Source organism: Falco naumanni, chromosome 1, assembly GCF_017639655.2.
Source record: "Falco naumanni isolate bFalNau1 chromosome 1, bFalNau1.pat, whole genome shotgun sequence".
Classification (NCBI taxonomy): domain Eukaryota; kingdom Metazoa; phylum Chordata; class Aves; order Falconiformes; family Falconidae; genus Falco; species Falco naumanni.
The window spans coordinates 119,234,946-119,251,499 of NC_054054.1; the positions used below are offsets into that span (position 1 = coordinate 119,234,946).

The 16,554-nt window shown below is 45.0% G+C and overlaps 2 protein-coding genes across 8 annotated transcripts in view; one reads left to right on the forward strand and one right to left on the reverse strand.

Annotated features, from left to right (window-relative positions):
• RECQL5 (RecQ like helicase 5) overlaps window positions 1-16,554 on the forward strand; it is a 39,758-nt gene that overhangs the window by 14,428 nt on the left and 8,776 nt on the right. For all 5 annotated transcript variants that reach the window (XM_040581495.1, XM_040581488.1, XM_040581512.1 and 2 more), the window contains one exon: window positions 16,246-16,473. In XM_040581495.1, the coding sequence (XP_040437429.1) occupies window positions 16,246-16,473 (228 nt within the window). The remainder of the gene's footprint in view (window positions 1-16,245; window positions 16,474-16,554) is intronic.
• Window positions 1,623-12,019, reverse strand: SMIM5 (small integral membrane protein 5). 3 transcript variants are annotated; one of them, XM_040581549.1, is made up of 4 exons: window positions 11,846-12,019; window positions 5,611-5,760; window positions 3,326-3,479; window positions 1,623-1,885 (listed from the first exon to the last, which is right to left on the reverse strand). In XM_040581549.1, exons 3-4 carry the CDS (start codon window positions 3,450-3,452, stop codon window positions 1,764-1,766), a joined length of 249 nt encoding a protein of 82 aa, XP_040437483.1. In that variant the 5' UTR covers window positions 3,453-3,479; window positions 5,611-5,760; window positions 11,846-12,019; the 3' UTR covers window positions 1,623-1,763. The 3 variants fall into 3 exon arrangements, with proteins under 3 accessions (XP_040437483.1, XP_040437487.1, XP_040437493.1); XM_040581553.1 differs by having other exon boundaries at window positions 5,611-5,763; XM_040581559.1 differs by lacking the exon at window positions 5,611-5,760.

A 16,554-nucleotide genomic window follows, 5' to 3' on the forward strand; every position in this document is an offset into this window, starting at 1 on the left:
GCTTTCTAAGGAGGCATCCTCTTCTGCTGCTGGAAAGTTTTTATGATTTTATAAGTTACATTGGTAGTTTGAGGAACTTATTTTAAAATTATTTTTAGACTATTCTCTATGTCACTGGCTGCAGATACATTCCAAAGTACAGCAGTACAAAAATGCAAAAAACCTAGTTGAAAAATTGAAAGTGTATTAAATACTTGAGAAGCTACTGATGCAATGTGCTTTTTAGGAATTTGGGTGCAGGCATCAGAGAAAAGAGGCTTCTTTAAAAAGTTTTCCTTTTTTTTTGCCCCTTCTGAAGTGTGAAGAATATTTAAAAGCCCACTGTTAAGACTTGATTCTTTTCTCTCTAGCTAGATGTTGGCTCTGGTATATACATGTGTAACCCCTTTGACTCTACACTTAGAAACTGGAAAACAAAGGTAGAAGATGACTTAGCTATATGCATGTAATTCTTTATACATTCTCATAAAGGTGGCTGTTTTCACATTTGAGGCTTACAGAGTTAAGCGCAGTACGATGGTCTTCTATTTAGCTGTCCCAGTTATGAAAGTCATGGCCTGTGCCATAGCCTTTTACTTACATAAATCCCCTTCTGAAGTTCACTGAAGTGTAAACCAAACATACACAGCAACTGCAGCATGAAAAGGGGATTTATTTGCACTTGTTAACTTCAGCCATACAGCCCGTTCTTGGCTCTGCTTTGCCACAATGCCCGTTGTCAGCTGCTGCATGTATACCCTGAAGTGGCAGTTGCCATACTCTGTGTCACTCCTCTGAAATGCCTTTGTGTATGCTATTAAACATACCTTAGGCATAATGTTTATGTCCACTAAAATAAACTGCACACAGTGCAGGGAGTCAGGCACACAGGTCCCTCAAGTAAGGACAGGGATTTGTCCATCTCCCATAACTTCCCATGCTCTGTAAGAACGATTCACCTACAACGAGCAGAACCATGCAGGAGGTGGGGAGGGAGCACGTTTAGCAGCACAATGATAAATCAAGCTGTAATATTAGTGAGTTTTTCCCTTTCGCCTTCATCTTTCTGTTTACAAAGGGTGGTATTGCACACGATGTGATTTTTCTCTTTGACAATTTCACGTCATTGTAACACTGCTGAAATAAAGCAGGGAGCATTTGTTGCAAGCTGTACTTGGAGCCTCAGCTGGCATGTCTGGATCAGAAGGTCCGTGACTTGTTGCTTTCAGCAGACATCTCAGCTAAACGTGTCTGTTGCAGGTGGCTTTTGAGAGAGCAGGTTTGGGCTTGAACCAAGGTGTACTGAGCATGTGGACCCCCTGGTGATGTCAGTGGCTTTTGCTAGCGCCCAGCACCATCCATCTGGATTAGCACTGGGAAGAGAGTGCCTAGCATGTGGCAGTGTATGCGTTCTCTGCTGTGGTGCATGGCTCCTGGCTCCGTGCTCACAAAGGGAGTCCTTGGCTGGCCCAGCTGCAGGGCTGTCATTGGGAAAGTGTGTCTGTTTTCTCAGCAGCACGTGTCTGTGCACCCCACCCCACCCCAGAAGAGGAAGACAGTGATGGTAAAGTAGCGTTACCTTTCTGGTCACACCATGGAGCCCAGTAGTGGCTGTCACAGAAATAAGGAATTCCATACTGTGATTTCTGGTCCTCTGAGTCATATTAATTAATTAATTGTTATTGCCATTTTCAGGGAGCTAGTGTAGAAAGTCATTCCCATAGGACTGAATCATGATGTCCATGCACATCCTTGATAGCAGGTTGTTCACCTCTTGTTGCGTTTCATGAATGGGCAACTGGACGGACTTGGATCTTCCTTCGTCTGTGGTCAGGACGTCCGTCGCAGCTACAACAGCTGTAGCAGCAGCAGCTGCAAGCAATGATCATGAGCACCAGAACAGTAACTGGAAAGAGAAGCAAAGGGTATTGCTTCATGATATAGGAGCAATCACTGCAGAGTAACCCTTTGTCTCCTCCAAACTGTTTGGTGAGCAGCAGAATGAACAAAGCCTGGTTTCCTGCTAATTTTAATTCCCACCCCCCCATATCCCCACCTCCCTCCTCCTAAGTTCCTGCTCCCTTGTATTAGTTACCCATTTAATCTAGACAATCAGTACTGGATATTTAATGATCTTAAGAGCTATGTACCAAACCGTGTGTGGGTATATCTTTACCTGTCTAATGAGCTGTTACTTGGAGATGACATGCAGTAACTAAGTAGAGCTATGTGCCTGGAAAAGATGAAGATCCAGCTCTCCCCATAGTTGTGTCAGAAGTAACTTGAGAGGATTTGCCAAGTCAAACTGGCAGTTATGTTTCTGAAGAGTGTGTGCAGTGTACTCTTTAATGAGGACAGATATTTGTGACTGGGTTGGCTTTACTCATTCTTCTGTATTTAGCTTGAAAAAATAGATACTTCAGATGGAGGGGTTTTGCACATAGATACCGCAAAGCAGTGGGCTGACTTACTGTTACTCTATGTTAGACATAATGGTTGGTGTTGGGAGGGATATTTTACTTTATCTGGAATAGAAACATGACATGTTTAATCCTGCAAAACACCTAAGAGCGTGTGAACATGCATGTCTCTGTTCCTGTGTTCCTTAAAAGCCTGGAGCTGGGCTGCCAGATTACCCGACCTGTGGGGAAGCAGCTATGGGTATGAAAACTATAAAGCAGCAGGTGTGTCTTTCTGAATTCCAGCCCAGGGAGGAGTGTCCAGGCTGGATACACACCCTTCCGTTTGGCTGCCAGCAAAGTGTACCTCTTTGTGGGGGGGAGGGCTGGCCTTCCTTCCTGCTTGTTTTCCCATTTTCTAAACAAGCCTCATCCCCCTTGATCAAGCAGCTTTTTCTTATTCCTTCCATGTTATCCCCACACGGAGCAGCAGGAAGGATCTTGCTGTTACCAGAGGAGAGTAAATAGGCTCACCTGAAGCATACTGGCTTCCACTCAACTAAGCACAGGAATGACACTCAGTGTCTCAGACTCTTCAGTGTCTTCTGTGGCAGTGAGACACCCTAATACTATTTGTCATAAACCATCTCCTATGCATCAAAACATTGCAACACCTCTGTGTTGGTTAAAATACTGCTGTTTAAACTAATGCTTACATATGAGAGCTCTGGGGAAAGCTGTACTGTTGCCTATCATGCTCTGCATGCATTGGAGATCCACACCGTGTATTAAAAAATTATATAGGAATTAAAGCCTCAGACCACAGCCTTCCACAGTTTTCCACAACTGCCACCACCACCAACCCACCAACAAAGACTGTGGAACATGCTGCCCCAGTAGAAGAAAAGAGACATTCTGACACCCTTTGCCTCCACTGATAAACTCACCAATAAACAGAAGAACCACACAAAAGGACACAATCTCCACCGGGTCAGCCTTGGGCAGTCTCTGGAGCTTAAGGAGAAACTTCTCACCAATGGTTTGCATTTCCTTCAGAAAGCCTTCAGAAGACATTCTGGCTCAACCTCTCCAGGCTTTATGCTGTAGAACCAAACAGAGAATAAACGTTTTCACTGACTAATGCTAGGAAGCTGCCAGCCTTCTTATAGAGCCGGTGATCACAAGGAAAACAAGTTTATCTGGTCTCAGTCCTTGTTCCCAGTAGCTAAGGTGGAGGACTGTTAATTGTCTACGTGTTCTGTGTCTTAATTTCAAAATCTGGGTTTAAGGGTGCTTTTGTCAGCTGCGCTGTTGAGTAAAGGCAAAATGGTACTTCTTCTAAAAGGACACTTACTACAGCAGGCACAGAGTTAGAACCGGACCGTGCCTGCCCTTGGCTTTCACCCAGTGAAAGCTGGTAGGTTTTTTTCCCAGTTGTGCTAACTTGTCCTTCCAGAAGGAAATGCAGTTCTGATTTGACTTGAATTCCAAATGCTAAACTCCAGTGGTACATAGTTTTCAGCTTTTTTTTGCTAGGATAGAGTAGACACCCCTGAAGACTTTTTGCACTTTTAGCTACAGAAAGCCCCTTCAAAAACTGAAGGTGCTTACTTCAAAACCTCACTACAATACCATTAATAATGTTTTATCAACCAGTTTTATTGAATGGTGATATTAAGACCTAAAGACTATGTTCACTGGGGACAGCTGGATGCTTTTCAGGTTCTTGCAGATGAATGCAAAGTTTATAAGGTAAGCTAAATGTAGCTTTTTAGTCTTTTAAAACACAGTCTGTTTGAATGGAGCAATACATGAATTGAACAGTGGATGTCCACCTGTCACTGCTGGTGATGAGCAAAGCAAAAGCCCCTGGATCTGTCAGGGAGATAAATACATCGCTTGTGGAGCTGATCCCTCCTGCCCTGCTCGGTCATCTTACACCTCCTTTATTCTCTGAAAGTGATCACCAGGAACTGTTGTTACTGAAAATATTAGTCTAGTCAAAGTTAGGCGCTTCAGTTTTGCCACCAGTATTTGCTGTTCTTTTGCCCCATGAGCAAGATTTTGGAAGGCACTACAATAATCAAGCTTGCATGAGAGCTCTGGAAGTTCAAATTTTGCTTCAGTAACTGGTATAGGATATTGTTGAGAAATACCCAGTTTCACCTAAAACAAGTGTTGGGACAGGTCAACACTTGGATGGATTATAACTCTTAGGTCTTTATTATATCAGAATGTACTAGCTTGTGTGTGTTGTCATAGTCAACACTTTTATGGGACTTGAGCACTGCAATTTAATATCCTAGTCTTGGTGATAACACAAAGCCAAGTAACCAAGACACTACTTGCAGAATAAGCCAGCTAGTTCATTACTGCACATCTGGTTTGGTTACTCAAACAAATGGATGCTTGGGGTTCCGTTTTTCTAAACACACTGAGGACAGAAAGACCTTGGCTGTTTCTTTGCATGCTGGGCTTAAATACTACAGTGCCAAGTTAAATTACATTTTCTATGTTTATGCAATTCAAAAAGGGTTTTCTTTGTTCTTTTAAATCCAAGCTAAGGAATAAAAATCGGAACCAGCTGGTTTCCTAGGGATGGGTGTAGATAGAAAATCTACATCTACAGAACGATCGCAGTGCAGTTTTGCAGGGAGGCATAGCTGTGGCTTTTTATGCTGAAAAGGTCACTTTTGAGACTAAGGGTTAAATAGTTCTTTCCAGATGATTGCCCACACCCCAAGTGAGCTGCTCCAGAAATGCTTGCTTTATCCTTTGCACAGTGCTGTGGGATTCTGTGTCAGCAGGTTTCCAGTTTTGTTTCTATTCCAAAAGATGGCGGTGCAGGCAGAGGTGATTTGTGTTTTCTGTTCTTGGCTCTAGAAGAAAACCTTTTTTTTAAAAAAAATAAATCTTTCTGGCTCTAACATTCTGAAAAAGTTTGTTCCCTTTGGAGGTGTTTCTGCCTGCCCAGCAGCTCTTCTAGTAAGGAATCTGCTGTAACCTGGGCTGCACCAGAAGCAGCAAGTGTAAGAGCCAGGCTCCTGAAGTGTGGGGATACAGTGTAAATTACTGATCAGGATTGTAGAATTCCATGTAGATTAGCAAGTGCCTAATCTAAAATGATAAAAGCTTGTCTCGGTAACGGACATTCCTGTGCTCGTGGTACCTGATCTGCAGCTAAGTGAAGGAGTTTTTATTCTGAAGTTTGCAAGGAATGTTGCTTGTTTACCTTGGTTTGAACTTTTTCAGGGGCAAGGTTTGATGTTGGTGGTGCAGTCTCCAACCTTCCCCTGAGGAAGCAAATGTTTTTGCGCTTGACTGCACTTCTGGCTGCACACTGGTTCCCAAGGGCTCTCGCTGCTTTGGGATTCCTGCTTTCCTGCTTGTGGAGCACAGCAAAAGAGTGAAGAATAAATCACTTCTTGAAGAAAAAAAAACACCAAGTAGAACTCTCCCAAGAAATCTAGTTATGTTCATGGACTTGTATCTTCCATTCTACTTGTGATGTAAAGTCTCTGGCCAGGACTAGTTTTGACTGTGGACTTTTTCCAACTGATTTCAGCAGAACCAAGATCTTATCCTAGAGATAAGCATAAGGGTAAGGTTAGTGCTGTGTGACTTAAATAAGTTGTCCTATGCATCTGCCTTATCTTCCTTATGTTCAACACAACAGTGATGACATTACCTAGAAATTTCAGAGTGGAGCTCTAAGAATTAATTCCCTTTTTTTTTTTTTAATTATACTGTGTTCAGGTAAGCTCCCAGTCACCAATAGTAGTAAAGGCCATGTGGTGCAGGATATCTGGTTGAGGCAGTAACTGTAATGATTATTATTAAAATGGGCAAGTCTTGAGAGATTTGAAACTTGGGGTTGTAGGTCTTAACTGGCAGCTTACCTTCTAAGAGTGGAGTGCTGTTCTAGAACCTAGAACAGCCACCCAGGTTAGTACCTCACAGATTCTGTGGGGTTTGGAGCAAACGTAATGTCTACCAGTGTTTTTTTCAATATGGCATTTCTCCTTGCTCACTGTCCTTCCTCAAAACTGTATCCATTGAGAATGGGAACCCTTCAGAGCAAAGGAGACATGGCTGTTAGGGCAGCAAAGCTGATGGAACTTGTTACAGAAGAAATGCTGAATGACCACAGTGCAACGTAGTCTTCATAACGCGTCAGACTGATGTCGTGAGCTTTTGCTCCATAGCTGTAGCTAGAGGTCATATGAAGTGAAAATAGGGTGAAAAGAGGCAAGATGAGAAACGTGTGTAGAGAAGAAAATTAACACAATGCCAATGTCTTGTGACAGGCAGTTGGAAGTTCCTGCTGGGGTGGGGTGGCAGCCTGAGACTTGTGGTTTCGACTCTTTCCTCTTCTGGCTGTTCTTTAAAAAATAACTCATCTATCCAGCGTTGCCAGTGGGGCTAGATCATCAAATCTTCCTGCCCTCCTCTACACTACAAGGCTTGACAGGGTAGGGAATAAAAAAAAAAAATCTTAATTTGGCTTTATTTGGTTTTGAGAGAAGGAGACTGAATCTGCCATGTGCCATAAGTTGTTAGCCTTGGTTGAAAAGAGAGAGCACAGTAATAGTGCAGGGGAGCACTTAACATCTGCGGGGGTGCTGCTCTGCTGCAAGGATTAGATGATCCTTTAAAACCGAAGAAGCATGGCCTACATTTAGGGCTTCTGTAGATTTAGATTCCCAGAAAGTGCTAATATTTGTTTTTAATGAAGATTCATCTTGCCATGCCCACTGAAGTAAAACTGTGAAAATTGCTGTAATAGCACTGAAATTATCTCTCTGAACTGTTTTAATGGACTTATGTCATACTGAAGCACTCAAAGAAGTTGGCCGCTCAACTGTTTTGAGAACAAAGCCATTAAAAGGCCTCAATCTAGATATTCAAGAGAAAAGCCTTGGTCAGGGTTTCTTTGTACTGTGAACTGGCTGTGTGTCGTAGCTTCCAGGCTTCAAGCAAGAAAAAGCTTTGGGATGACGATGCAAGGTGGGGTCCCACATCCCTCTGTCTGCTGTAAGGTAGTCCAGTTGCTTTAATTTTGAAATCGATGTAAATTGATAGGGGGTTTTTGGCCTGTCTTTGGTTTGGAAAGCTGTATCCTATCTGTGTGTCTACGCAGGTGCATCGAAAGCTGAACTGTAGGGAGTGGGTGAGCTTGAACTTACTGCTGAGGAATGAGACACTTGTTTAGTCATAGCCCTGGTGGCATTTGAGCAGCCTATTTTGGTGCAAAGAACATGAATTTGAGCTTGTGGTTTAGCCCCAGGACTGGAAGTTAGTAAATGCAGGCAGTCTTCCTGGCCTGCCCGTGATGCTTACTGGCTGTGTGACTTCGGATAAGTCATCCCATCCCTCTGTTGGGTGACTTCATCTCTGGAAAGCAGCAGAACATGTTACCATTGTCAGAGGTTTGCTTCCTAATTGTTGTGGTCCAAATCTCTAACATGCTCTGAAATCTTTAGATAGAAAAACAGTGAGTCCCTGGTTTTGTTGCAGTTACAAACTGAAATGGCCTTTGCTTGCTGACTGCTTGTTACACTTAGTCACTGAGCCCATTTAGGCTGAAAGTAGATGAAAGCACGAGTTCTGCTCTTGGTTGCTTCTTACCCAGCCATGCTCCACAGGGCTTTATTTCTCTTGACATCATCCCGATCCACTGGTTTTACAGTGCTTCCTCCATGAATTTTTGCTTGTGCAGGTTTGTTGCTATAGTAATCTAAAAATGGAGACGAAGCTTTGGAGGGAGGAATTTGTTGTTGGTGCCCTGAAGCTGCCAGTGCCTCTAGTCCTAATGCAGCAAGTCCCAGAAAAGAGAAGTTCAATATCCTCCACTGTGCCCATTACCCTTACAAAGTAGGACCTCCCTGACGTGCCCAAGCAAGACGAATGCCAGGGCAACATTCTCATTGCAACGTTCATCTTTTTTCTCAAGACTGCGGCTGTGGAGAAGCAAATACTTTGTGTTGTTCTTAATCAGACAAGTCAAACAGGTTGATTGTAGCTGGAACTGTACAGGGATGGGAAGCCTGTAGGGATTATGGTAGCTTATTTGGTAGGAAGTTTTAGCAGGCAATCCCAAGCCTTGTGGAAGGGGAGTGCTGAGCAGCTGAAGGGGAGAGGATGCTTTTCATTCTGGTCTAAAACTTTAAAATAGACTCTGACTGTACTTGGCCACTTTCTTAAGACACATGAAGGCTTGGCCAGTTTCTAAGCCTACCAGCTTTGTTCTTGGTTCCTGAAATGTGCTTCTGATTTTGTATGGATAAGGTCTAGCAATGTTTCCTGTCCTAAAACAGTGTTGAGCTGCTAGGTGTCATTACAGTTTCGATGCATTTTGGCAGAACATGTAATAATTCCTGTCCCATTGTTTATTGTTCAAAGGTTGCAATGTACTTCTGAGATGAAAAGGGCTATAGAAATATAGTTGTATTATTTGTGCATGGTTTTCCCTCATCATTGTTAATGCAGTGTTTGCTGCCATGACTGTAGTTGATCAGCCACGTGAATTTTAACTGTAGTTCACAGACAAGCCCTTTTTTCCTAAAACAGGAGCAAACGGAGCCAGACAGACCTATAATTCATTCCCAAGCAGATGAAAATAGTTTCCAGTATCAAGAGAATTCAGCTTTTAACAGCACACACCCAAACTAGTAAATTGCAGCTCAATGTCATAGGAGAAAAGCTTTGACTTTGTCAGCTGGTCTGGAAAAGAAGGCCACACATTCTTTCAGATTATAAAGCTGCCCTGACTGGGTAGCCATTTGGCTGGAATACCCTGTCATCTCCACCACCCACTATTTGGAGACTGGTTTTGAGGCAGCAATGTAAACGTACCTTCCCTCCCCTACAACCTAATATTAGATTAATGTAAAAAGGCACTGAATTCCCTGCAATAGCAGGGGTACCTGTGGGGCACTGAGCTGAGAGTCTCCACACCTCTACAGAACACCCTGGTTCTCTCCAGTCCATCCCACAAATAAGTCCCCAAAACCCCATGAGGTAATTCCTCGCTACTCATCCCAATTTTAAGTGGGGAAACCAAAGCACGGAGCTATCCAGTGAAAAGAAAAGGTCAATTTTAAAAATAAACCTGTAGCTGTTCTATAAGAGGACTTTTTTTAGGGTTGCTGATGCTTGAAGCTAGCCTGAAAGTCTACTCTAATATTAGCAAAATAACTGTTTCCCAGGAGGCTGACAGGAGAGGTAGCTGTGTGCCTGTGAAATCCTTGTAAAGAGTTACTTCACAAACGTGCTGGGATCTATCAGTACTTTGGTGTTTGAGGTAAGGCAGCCGTAGCGCCCTGAGAGTGCTGGAAACACCTCCATCTTCTCTCAGCCAGCTCTGTGCCCTGTCCTTGACTCGTCTCAGACCTACAGGTCTCAGATACGGTATGCATTTTTGAGTTTTTTGAAATATGCTGGTCTAACCCTAGTAGAGATGCCACTTGGGTGTAGGAACTCAAAACTAAAGGCTACAACAGCTGCTTCCTCAGAAGAAGCTGTTTGGCACAGTGTCAGCTGTGGTTGTGCAGGGCAGTGGTGAGAGCCTGCACGGAGGCGAGCGGTGGGTGCTGCTCTGCTCACCCAGCTCTGTACAGCCTCCTCCAGTCCCTGCCTGGCTGCAGGCTCCGCGGGTCAGGGCGTTGTGTTCCAGGAGGGATCTGCTCTATCAAACTTGGTTTATTTTGTACCTCCACTCCCATAACTGCTTTTGCATTGCAGCCAGGCTAAGAGGCTTGTCCACCGTGACAGCTGTAACACAAGCCATGTTCTGTTTCTTTTATCCAGACATGTGTTTCATATTGCTTATTCCCACCCCCACCCCCCCTGCATATGTACAACACTGCTGCGGCTGGACAAACCCCCAGCCAAACCCGTTAAGATTTTCTTTTGGCGAGGAAAACTTGGCATGTTTCTCTACTTCCCTCCCTCCCCTGCCCTTCTCCCCTCGCTCCTCCCTCCTTCCTTCCTTTCCCCCCGCCCCCTTAACTTTGTTTTTCCTATACTTTATTTGAGAAACCATCTTAAATGCAACAATTAATCTACAGAGACCCTTCATTAGCAGGGTGGAAACTTCCCTCCATCCCTTTTGAACCTAGAGCTAGTCTGGAGGCACCTGGGTCTTAACTACTACATCTCACACAGGCAGTTCCAATTTGGTGTTTGTGCAACAGGTAGGTCAGAAGGACCTGCCCTCCCTTCCGCATTAATGGCAATGGAGAGAAGTGGAAATACCTGATCCTTAACATTCCTCCCTACAGGCATGTGTAGGATCAGGAAGACATCTTTCTGTGAGAATTGGCTTTTTCCCTCTCTCCCTACCTGTTTGTAAACAGCTGAGTGCCCCTGCGCCTCCTGCAAGAGGCCCCAGCTCAGCAGTAGGAGCTGCAAGAGTTCCGGAGTAATTGGCTTTAGTTGGCAGAAAATGGGGGGTCGTATGGTCAGTCTCCTTGCCAGCCCCCCTTCCCCACACAGCAGCAAAACAGAGATGGGAGCACAGGCTGGGGGACACCTCTCCGTGTAAAACCAAGGCTTGGACTCAATGATCTTAAAGGTCTTTTCCAATCTAAATGATTCTCTGATTCTGTTAATTTCAAGTATTTGGGGGATCCTTTTCCTCTTCCTTCCCTTCTCACTGCATTCAGACCTGACAGCCTTGTTGCTGTAACCCATAGACCATGTATGTGTGTGTTCTCTCAGAGCAGTGGTTTCTCATGCTGTTTTCAATAGTAAACCAGCATCTGTGCCTGATACACTAGCTGATTTTTTTTTTTTTTTTCTGAATGCTCTTGTTAGAAGCTGCGTAAAATCTTTCCATTTATTTCTATTGGACACAGATGGTTAACTTGCACGGTATGCTAGCTCCCCGACCAGAGTTTGTTTTCTAAACTCTGTTTGCTTCGGGATTTGGGGGCTAAAACTTAGCTCGGGCTGGGAGGAGCTCTGGGGAAACGCTGTGGCTGGCACCCTCTCGGTCTCACACGCGCTTGCCTGTGCTGGCAGCTACTCGCGAATGGCACACACAGAGGAGCAGCCCCGCTCTCTTGTCCGCGCCAAGTGTTAACGTATCGAGCCATGGCGGTGCAGAATGCCCTGTGCTAGACCTGCTTATCAGCTGCCGTCACATTCCGAAACAGCACCAGAAAACCGAGCAGCCAGCCTTTCTAATCGGCAAAGAAGTTGCTTACTCCTGCTCGAACTGTGAAGCAGGGCGAGGTTTCAGGCTGGCTCCTTTTGTTAGCACGGCTGCGGCGCAGCTTCCCGCAGCCCTGTTAGAAGCTTTTCTGTCGCCACCTTTGCTCCTTAGTGTCCCTTGCAAACAAATTCAGGCTAGCAAAGCTCTGCTCAGTGGCTGACCCTGCCGTTCGCCCTACAGAGAGCTACAAAAGCCCCGGCTCCTTGCTGACTAGTGGAATGACCCAACAGCAGCAACAGCTCAGCCTTACCCCCGCCGCGCCACCAACTCCTCGGCTCCGCTGGGGCTTCTGAAACTTTCACGTCATCTCTCCCCTCATCCTGGCGTGCGTCTGGCTCCTCGCTCGGCTCCTCTCTGCTGGGCTGCTGACAGCCAGCTGTTGTCTCTGCCTTTTTATTTTTTTTTTGTTATTGGTTGTCCTGGCGATGGGAAGTTTCGTGTTACACGTGTGCCAGAGCGGGAGGCGGCGAGAGGAGCCACCGCAGCCGCTGGGCGAACTCCCCGCAGCGCCCAACTTGTTACTTGCTTCCTCTGGGCATCTCCTCCTACCAAGGTCTTGGCTTTTTTTTTTTTTCCTTTTAATGACAGCTTTTTTCTGGAGGGAGACTTGAATCAATTCCCTCTTTGCGATAGTTTAGGGGGTTGTTAAAACGATTCACTTTTCTTTATGCTGTCCAGTTTTCTTCCGACTCCCGGGGAAGGAGCTTTTCTCTTGTGTTCTTTGAAGGGGCAGAGCAAGAAATGGCAAGGACAGTGCAGCACGGTCCGCCACTGCCAGGGGAGCAGGGGGGATGCGGGGGCAGTGGATTTGCTCCATGCCCTTGGCCAAGGCATTTACTCTCTTGATGCCGTGCTTTTTGCTTCTCGTGTTCTGGGGACAACTGACACTCGGTGTCTTGTCTCAAAGGGTTGCTGAAGTTCAGATGATATTACAAAGGATACAGTCCTTCAGACAGGTGCAAAATGATAATTTCTCATCAGCCTCATAATTTGCTGTTCTATTTGACAAAGCTCATTAAATGGCTTTTGTTCAGCAACTGGCATCTATGTAATTAATTTGTCCTCACATGATTTTTCCCTTTTTTTTTTAATGTTTTCATTTCTTGGCTTTATTCCAAGACTTGCTTGGAGATTTTTTGTATCAGGGAGCTTTTCTGGTGAGGCTGTGTACCTGTTACTGATATTGGGAGTAAACTCTTTAACACCTATGTAGCATTAAGAAGCTGGCATTCTCTTTATTTACAGCGCTGGATGCACAGCAGATTGCTCTGCCCAGCGTGCACACCAAGTTACTCGAGGGTACGTATTATACACAGCAGCGTGCTTGCACATTCGTAGTGTATTACATATTCATTCACGCGCAGGGTTGGTTCCAAGTTTCTTGCTTCTAATGCAAACTAGTGCGTGTCCTCAGATAGCACTACTGAAGTGTTTTACTAACGCCGCACGCTCCCCAAGTGGGGCTTTGCCCTCTTTTGGGGGGGCTGTTTGAGTCATAGGTCACAATCTCCCATTACCACAATTACTTTTGTCCTACTTCCAACTAATTTTCTGTGGATTGCCACACTTTATCAGCTTGTCTCCTGCGGCCAGGACTTCCTCACTTGGAGGCTTCTTTCTGCATAGCTTAGATAACGGTGTTCTTTTCACCACCCGTTCTGTTTCCCGTCCCTCACAAAGCAGACTCTCTTGATTAGGAGACCCTTCATTTGTCACTTTTAACAAATTCAGAGAGTCACTTGGCTTAAACTTTGTGCACAGATTTAACATATAAGTAGACACTAAATCAGAGTTTGGTAATTTGGGAGTTTAGGCAACATACCATTCTTTGGCTCGTATGAGGGAATGCTTTTTCCTGGTGTATTTTGGGAGAGAGAAAGTGTCTTTTAGGTTATGTGACTTTGCTTCTCTGACTGCATCTGTTTCTCCTAATTGCAGGAATAGGGCTCCTGTTTTAGCTGGTGTGCAAAAGCAAGGAGTACCAACAGGAGGCATGGTGCAGGCATGGTCAGTTTAGCACTTTTCTGAAATGCATTGCCACAGGCAAAAACAAGTTAATAAACTTGATTGTTATTTACTATTAGTCCTATCCCATGATGTCATATCAGGGCAGGATGTCTCAAATGAAATAATGATGTCGTTTAGACGTTTTAAAGACCAGTGGTCAGCTCATACCAACTCCTGTTGAAGGGTGGGGGAAGCAAATAATACAGGTGCATATTCAAAAGATGAAGTAATTTTAGGACATGTGTAATAATACAGACTACCATTAATTTATAGAAATCCCCATCTGATGGGCTCTAGTCAGGTGCTCGTATGACTCGGGAAGTTTTCCCACCACATTTTAATGCATAACCAACTATATTTCAGGATCTCTTGTGTTCATTATCATTAATCCAGTGGTTACCCCCAGCATCCCTACTGGTAACCTGGTTTTGACCTTCTGACTTTAATTACAGGACTGTAATCTTGGTTTTGCAACTGAATTTCCGTTATGACCCAACTCATGAGCGCCACTGGCTGAAGTGGGGCTGTGGCCCTGGTTTTGGGTAACTCTTCAGGATATAGGCAGTTACAGGGGGCTGGAAGGAGAGGGCTTGGCTTTGCAAGTCTGTTTGGTTAGAAACTAGAACGAAATTCCAGTGACTACAGAGGTGATCTCTGCTTCCATCAAAGCCCTCCCTTGGGGCATCTCTCTGGTTTGCATGAGGGGACAGAGGTGTGTGTGGATGTCCCTCCCCAGCACAAGCCTGGTGAGCAGGCTGTAGGAGTGAGGAGAGGGCTTGGCCATTACTGTACGCCTCGATGAACTCTAATACAAATCAGTGCGTGCGAGAGAAAGAGACATGGACTAATGAGAATGCCTGCCTGTTTTCTTTTGGGGAAACAAAAAGCTGACTTGCAGCTTGCTGACATTTCTATAGTCACGTTGCATTGGCAGGACAGGCAGCACCAGTAGTTCTTTTGGAAAGGCAGGACAAGGGGATCGAATGTGTTGTCCCCATCCCAGTCCCCCCACCCTTCCCCACCATGTGAAAGGAGCTCTTTGAGTGCAAGATGAGAGCGAGTCAGTGTGGCTCTGCAGGGGGATATAAAGCCAGCTTTGTAGCAGCCCTCTCTAGGCTTTCAGTGCCCTAGACCGTGCAGCGCAACCTCCGGCTGCTGCAGCCCTCCTTACCTGAGCAGCGCCAGGTCCTTCGCGCTTCGGCACACACATTTCATTGCTGTAGCGACAGTAGTCTGTAACCTGCTGCTTTGCTGCTTCACTCGCTGTTCTGCTTTAGTAAATTACCCTCGCAGGCCGTGGGAATGAGTGAGCCCGCTGCTGCTGTAGACCCTTGCAGGGTTTGTTTGTGATGCTTTGGTAGACATACAGTTGTGTTCCCCCCAGACACACGCACACATGCGCAAGTTAAGAAGCAAACTGCATTTGTCAGATCTCTGGCAAGTTCAGACATGCCTTAAAGTGTGTATAATAAGAATAAATGAAGTGCTCACTCTCTTACTTTTCCCCTCTGTGACCCACTTTTTGCAAACAAAGTTGGTAAGCCAGCTAGGGCACTCCTTGGTAAAGGAGAAAAATCTCCACTTGTTCTTCCTTGCAGTAAAATAATTCTCTTAAAATAACTCTTGCTGCTGCTCGGCTGCAGGATTTGATCTCTTAAATGCATGACGAAGTAAGTGTTTCTGTGTTATCTAGCATTTCAGTTAAAGAGACAACTTGCCACCTCTGCTGTGAAATCAGTTTTTAAAAGTGCCTCTAAATTCTGCCTGCTTTCTTAAAGAAAAAACAGTAACCACCTGGTTCTTCTTTATCTAGCAAAATCAGTGTCTTCACTAGTTTGTCAGGGAGTATTCTAGAAGAGAAATTACTTCCTGCCTGTATTGCTAACAAGCATATCTCTGTCACCAAACTCTTTTACGTACCCAAAAGCACTGATGTCTGCCAGAAATCTTTTGAAGATTCCTGGAAGAATCTAATCATCTTCACATGGCTAGTTTGCTAGGACTGGTAGAACTGGTTGTGCAGTGCTGTGGGAGCAAATGGACTGGTTCTCAGGGATGTAGGACTCTGCCGGAACTTTGGCTGCTGATCTGAAGCATGTGTTAGCAGATGGAGACCCAGGCTGTATTATCTGAAGAGTGCTCCCTCGTGACCTCGGTCTATTTCTGTGACTTAATATACATTTCTGTTTCTTCAAATGTGGATTTCTTCACCTTCAAATACAATAAAATTAGAAGCTCTCCAGTATGAAATACACAGACATACTCTGAGGTGTAGCGATCAACAGGACCTCTTTATGTATTTATCCTAGAGCCATTCCGTTTGGACGTGGAATGTATTTGGCCAACAATGCATATTTCATCCGCTGTGCCTTTTGCAGAGCTCAAAGATCAGAAGGCATTTAGCAGAAGAGATTGACACCACTCTGTTTTACATGTGGGGAAGTGGAGGCAGAGAGACCTTGTGCAAGGTGCCAGGAACAGACCCCAGTTCTGCTCCAGGCCTTAATCCCCGTGAATCCTGCTGGAATAGGCATTCTCTGCAAAAAAAGACTCAAGTCTTTATCAAAGGACACCTTGTGTTTGGGGTGTGGAGTTCTTGTCTATAAAAATATTTACCGGATCATTTCCCCTTTTGTTTCCTAGATGTCGCCATGCTGCCATAGCGAGGTACTTTGGTGATGGCACTCCACCTTGTAACAAATGCTGCGATTACTGCAAGAACCCGGGGGCAGTGAAGAGGCAACTGGAGTCGCTGGAGCGCTGCAGCAACAGCTGGGGCAAAACCTGCATTGGGCCCACAGGTTCCTCCTGGGATAGCTATGACCCAGAGCTGTATGAAGGCGGGAGAAGAGGTTGCAGAGGTTTTAGCAGGTCTGTATTAGTAGCTTGAATTCAGCCCATAGAAGCTACCAGAGAGAAGAGAGCATCTCCCTGCTGCAGGCCCAGCCACTC